The sequence below is a fragment of the Geospiza fortis genome, unplaced genomic scaffold, assembly GCF_000277835.1.
Source record: "Geospiza fortis unplaced genomic scaffold, GeoFor_1.0 scaffold164, whole genome shotgun sequence".
Lineage (NCBI taxonomy): Eukaryota > Metazoa > Chordata > Aves > Passeriformes > Thraupidae > Geospiza > Geospiza fortis.
Window position 1 is genome coordinate 1,543,024 of NW_005054426.1, and position 6,403 is coordinate 1,549,426.

The window sequence follows — 6,403 nt, forward strand, 5'->3', positions numbered from 1 at the left end:
AGCAGGAAAATCCTAAGAGAGGATTTTTCATAAAAGAAATGTCTGTGACACCAGGGAGCTGAGGAAGGTGGGGTAGAGTCCTCCAGCCATCAGAGCAATGGGAGCAGCTCATCTCTGTTCTTGCTCCACACCCAGTAAAAAAATGTGGCCAAACTCACTGTGCTGATCTGTCCAGGATGTCAGGACTGGTTGGCCATATTCTAATTATATACTATTCCTCTCTCTGAAACAAAAAACATACTTCACCAAAACTGTTTTCACAAAGTGAGATTCTAAAGAATCTGAAGACTCTTTCAGAAATGTTTCAGAGTTGTCAAAATTCCTCTTTTTCCAATAATGGAGATATTTCTACTCTCAAGTTCAAGAGCATGCTTCTTCTGGATGTTTTATCTAGCTGAAGATATCTTTTTTCTTTTTTTTTTTAAGTGGCAGCAATACAAAAAGTACTCTAGTAACCCAAAGAGAAATGACTTGGAGGTTATCAACTAACAAATACTTTAAATGTCTTGAATGTTTCTAGCAATCTAAAGTAGGGATTTTTTTTAATCAATATTATTTTATCAAGATTATCAAAACAAGCAAAATCACTTTTCAGTCACATGTTAGGGCTTCTGCCTAGTCTCAGCCCAGGCTACCTATCAGTCAGCAAACAAATTTATTTCCTTTCACACCAATATCATGTGTACCAGGCCATTCCAGCTTCTCTGAGTGATACTGCTTGCACCTTGATAAAATTAACTAAACAAGGAGCTCTACCTCCATCAGTCATTTACTAATATCTTACTTCAAATCACTTCAGCATAAGCCCAGTGACAAGCTGTTGTCTTTCATCCTTTTTGGGGGGCCTGGCTATCAAGACAAAACACCTCCCACTCAAAAGGAATGGTTACCTACTACTTGAAGTTTAATGACCACACCTTGTTAGTTTTTCCAGGAAGGTGAGGGAAGGAACAAAGACACTGCTGAAGAACAGCACAAGACTGGGGCTGAGCTGTGGTAGCTCCAGGTCAGGGGAGATGCATCTGCTCTCCAGTCAGGAGCCCAAAACACAGGGAATGAGTAAAAGCTGGGGCAGTAAAAGATCTCAGGCTGCAAGATGTCCAAGTCCATCTTTCCTCCTGTCAGATACGCCAAGTCTGACTGATCTACACAGAGAACCATAGAACCATTTGGAAGGCTGGAAAAAACCTTCAGATCACTGAGTCCCAGCACTAACCCAGCGCTGCCAAGTCCACCACTAAACCACACCCCAAATGCAAGACCTGCATGATTTCTGAGCACCTGCAGGGATGGTGACTCCAACACCATCCTGGGTAGCCTGTGCCAAGGCTTAACCACCCTTTCAGTGCAAAAATTTTCCCAATATCCAACCTGAACCTCCCCTGGCACAGCTTGAGACTGTTTCATCCTGTTCCCTGGGAGCAGAACCCAACCCTCCCTGGCTGCCCCCTCCTGTCAGGGAGTTGTGCAGAGCCAGAGGGTCCCCCCTGAGCCTCCTTTTCTCCAGGCTGAGCCCTCCCAGCTCTCTCAGCCTCTCCTGCTGCTCCAGACCCTTCCCCAGCTCCGCCGCAGAGTTACGAAGAACAACTGGATTCAAGCAAATACTCCCCAGTCAAAATTACCTGTACAGTGCTGATCCATACAACATTTGGAGGCTCCTGGCTGCAGGCTAACCCAGAAGTGTTGAAAGTACTCTTTCTTCATTCCTCAAGTTATTGTTTTTGAGGAGTTTCAACTGCACACAAAGCTAACTGTAATTAACTAATTTTAAAAGCTTGTGGATGTACATCAAAACACCTCTCATTTAAGGGGCCTGTGCAGAAAATCCAGCAGCCAGTGGAACTAGCAGCACTAGGTCCTCCTGCCCCACTGTGACAAACACACACATCCCACAGCCCAGCCCACTCCTGAAAACACATCAGAAGTGAGCTGAGAGCAGTCTGGCTAAGAAAAAGTGTGGATTTATACAGTACTGCAAGCTCAAGCCTTTTTGTTTTCTAAAAGCATCCCCATAAAATTACTGGATTATCCTGAGTCTTCTCCACTGTGCTTCCTGCATCAACACACACATTGCAAAGAGGGAAGGGGGCTGCAAAATCCCAAATTCTCAACGGAGTGTATCCTCTCATGTGTCATTCACACAGAGGTGCACATTTTGAGCACAGGTCTGCAGTCATTCATTCTCTTTTTCTTTTTTCCTCCCAAAAAGTAAAACTTTTAATCAGGACCTCAAAACAGCTCTCGGCCCAAAAGCTTTCAAAAGCAAAATACGCTGACAAAATTTTGGACCACATGGCTTCTGCTTGGCCCCACAAACACAAACCTCTTCACTCCTTTTCTACCCCACATTTCAGCTGCCTGGACTACAGTCAGTCCATGAAACAGACACCTAGGAATTACCTGGATTTCCTCCCCTCTCAGCAGACAGCCTGAGGAGAACAGATGGAGAAGCTGAGGCAGCTTTCAGTGACATCCACCATCTCCCTGAGATGCTGAGTTACTGCACAATCTGCAGCTTTGGGAGAGGTTAATTTTGGGCCCTCTCAGTCTTTGGTGTCACCTTCTCTGACATGGACTCACCCAGCAGCTTTTGCAGCACCTGCCCATCATACAGGTCCTCTTCAAGCTGTTTGACAATGATTCTCTCCTCCACCAGCACATCATTAATCCAGTCAATTAGAACCTGCAAGCACAGAAAAAGGAGGCAAATGTTCAAAACCAACCAAAATTCTTTCCTTTCATTCAAGGCAGTAATCAGTACTATAAAATAGATGAACTGCAAGCATATTTATGTATTTCCAATTTGCAGAGATGAGACCCGAATTAAAAAAAAAAAAATAGAATAAAAGCATCTGATTGTCCCTTATTGTTTTTAATTCAGGTCTTGACAACAGGACAAGGCATTTTATCCTCAGCTATTGCAGAATACAAAAGTCCAGAATTAAAATCTTGGTCAAATGGGTCTGATAATAATTTTACCATTTTAACAGTTCCTATATGCTGACTACCATAACTACGAAAATAATTCAGTGACCTGTAAAACTGGAATGAGCATAAAGAAAAGGAACTGAGTTAAATCTCCCCAGGTGCCAAAGACAATTATTTCTAAACAGTTACAGGAAAACAAGCCTTGACTGTTTGGAGCTGGTAGTAACATTCTCCTCCAATTTACTACTTGGAAATTTAAATTATTTTCACAAAAATAACACAGTTCTGTGGGAAGAGACACAATGTTAGCTCCTGCTACTTCCTAGGTTCCATAAGATAAAGGCATTGCCAATCACAGATGTAAAAAATCCATTGATTAGCCCACCTGAAACAATAAGCTTAATTTAAAGATTCTGTAATCTTTAGTTTGCATTCATACAAAGTTGCAGATTCTTTGAATTCACTTCTGATTAGAATATTTCTGCCTCTTCTTGGCAGTTGTGATGGCTAAGAAGGTTCTGGGATTTTATTATACAGGAGATAGTGAAACAAAAGCAAATAAACAAAATATATGCAGGCTTGCAGTGGAAAACAGCCACCCTGGGACTCCTAGGTAACAAGAGCATTTGAATATGTTGGGCACAAGGACATTCAGCCTGGCTGCTGATGTTCATTCAACCTAAAAACCTCAAATAAATCTGGCTAGGCTTAGTGACCATGAAAAGGTTTACAACCCAAACATGAAATACTAATGCTTCATGTACCTCTAATCCATGTCTTTAGTACTTCCAAAGCATGCTGAAAATACAGAGCTGAAAGTCAGCTCTAAAACAGGGGCAGTGTGTAAGTGGCAAGTAAGCTTTAGCTGAGTGATTTGGCAAGTGCTCATTCCATAGAAAGCAAAGGATCAGCATCAATGCTCACCTAGGTAAATCACCTTTGCCCTCTAAACTGTCCAGAACGATTAAAACCTCAATAATAAAAATTACTCCTCCAAAGATCTGCCTTTGAAAATAAAGGTTTTCTGGTAAGTTATTCACTATTGAATATCATCATCTTGTGTCAGAAGTGGTCTTCTCTCACACAGGTACAAGAGGGGAGGTGAGTGAGGACATATGGATACACAAGGATGAACTCTGCAGCAGCAACATCATCACCCCATTGCTCCCCTGGGACAAGTCAGCAAAAGATCACCACAGCTGGAATCCAATGAGAAGCACAATACTATCTTTCACCTCAAAAAGCTTCACCAGTTATACAGAAAAATCAGTCCTAGATAACAAGACATCATCTAGAAAACTGCCTAATTCCATAATTATACAAGCTTGAAACACAGACATCCATAAAAAAAATCAACTGAAGAAATCAAAATCATAAAAGGTTTAGGTCTTCTGTGAGATTTACAGAACAGGCTTTCAAAAATTATCTGAAGCTCAGCAGAAGATATTTAATATAATCAGATCCCATTACAGACCCGAGGCTGGATTTCAAGAAGTCCTCAAAAGCTTTGTTAAAGGAAGACTCAGGATGCTAAACTATTTGAAACCATTAATAAACATTTTATTTTATTTGTCCTGTGCTGAATGGTATTGAAGTCGGAATCTAAAAATGCCAAGGAATTATAAATAAAAGACTAAAATGTAAGATCCAATATCCCATTTCCAAGACTGCAGATACACAGTACAGGGTCTTAAAAAAGGAAAATATATACACTATGTGCAACTAAATGTTTCACAAAAATTTAGAACTGAAAAACTTTAAGTAAAAAAACTACAAAAAAGACAAATTAAACAGGTCTAGAGATAATTATTTTATTATTTTCACAGTTTAGTACCCAAATCAAAGAAAAATATCACAAAGAACATTCTAACTTCTCTACTATTCAGACTACAACTTTAGCTTCACTAAAAAAAAATGAGTTTGCAAAGGAAAAAAAAAAACAAGTGGTTGGTTCCAACAGCTGTTGAAGACTGTAAAGTACTGCAATGAAAAAAAATCCCAAGGCTTTCTTGATTCCTTGATTATGTCTTAATTAGAAATCTGGAAAAGCTTTCAGCACAGATTTTTTTTCTTTTTAACTTTTACAGAGGAAACACCACATTGCTTATTGAAACGATGAAGGCGCAGAAATAGTTTCTGACTCTGCTCACAGAACATCAGCTCTCTCCAGTTTTATGTGATTTCTCCTTCATAAAAATGCAGAAGCAGGAAACATTCAATAACCGGAATGTCTCGAAATTTTAACAGCCTGACACAGGCACATTGGTGCTTGGTGGGAAGCAGACAAGAGCATCTCTTATGCATGAAAAGATGCTTAACCTCGATGTGTCTGGTCTCACACTCTACCCATTCCTTCCTTCCTGTGCTTGCACTTCATACAGCTCAATATTACATTTTGGGCTCATAAAAAGCTGCTTTTCTATAGCCTTCTATAATATTTGGGGCTAGAAGCATGGTTTTAAAAATTTAATACAATATTCTGATGTCCTCACAACTGTTCCTGACATTTCCTGCACGTCTGCACTCATCTAAGGCACTTTTGAACTGGGCCAAATGCTCAGACACATGCACTCGAAGCTGCAAAAATTCAGAGTTCAAGGGCATAAGGACCCCACAGTCACCACTGTACAGTAGTGGAAAAAATGCAAAACAACTCAAAATACATGAACACATCTGGCACAGTGGGAAAACAGGAAGCCTAGCCACCAAAAACAGCCCAGAAAGAAAACCCTGGCTTCAATGACCCACTTCCCCTCAGCTTCTGGGGAAATCAGGAGGCAGAGATCAAAGGTACAAAACTGGCTTCAGGGCTGAGCATGAAAATTAATAGCAAAAATTCACATTCAGGCCTCGTGGCTAAGCACAAAGCATCGGCATCCTGTAAGCAAGGGGAAGGCCTCCTGTTGCCAAAAGCAGATCACAAACTATTGAGGGAGCTCAGTTTCATCTGGTCACATGTGACAAACCACACGTCAAAGGACTGTGGCCTCATTTTGGTTTTCCCTTTACCTCAATAAATCTAAAAAAAGCCGTAAAATCAGAGATGGGAAAAGTTGGTATCTTCCAGGACAATGAGTGTTTTACTACAAATGAGAATGTTTACTCTTCAGGCAGTGTCCAGAGCAGCAGTGTTTGGATCTGTATAAAGTTTAGATGAGTCTTTTAAAGACTAGAAGTTGTTGCAGTTATAAGTCAGTCTTACAGAAAGCTTTGCAGGGAGGAAAACCACCTTACAACTGTGGCCTGATGCCTGTGGTCAAGGCACTTTCAGACAGGACCCAACTCTTGCAAGCTGATGTTCTAAAATTTTGCGTTCAATTAGCTGAAGCTCTTTCTCATATTTTCCTAATGAAATACAGAAAATGAGCAAATATTGGACAACAAGTAAAAGAAGCTGACATATTTCAGACACTAAAAATAGAGCATTTTGTGAATGCAATTATTATTCACACATATAAATAATAGCAGTAACTCA

General features: G+C 40.4%; 1 protein-coding gene across 2 annotated transcripts in view; it reads right to left on the minus strand.

The window, feature by feature from the left end:
• Nucleotides 1-6,403, minus strand: part of PARVB (parvin beta) — a 34,501-nt gene that overhangs the window by 20,869 nt on the left and 7,229 nt on the right. For both annotated transcript variants that reach the window (XM_031061799.1, XM_005426859.3), the window contains exon 4: nt 2,581-2,683. In XM_031061799.1, the coding sequence (XP_030917659.1) occupies nt 2,581-2,683 (103 nt within the window). The remainder of the gene's footprint in view (nt 1-2,580; nt 2,684-6,403) is intronic.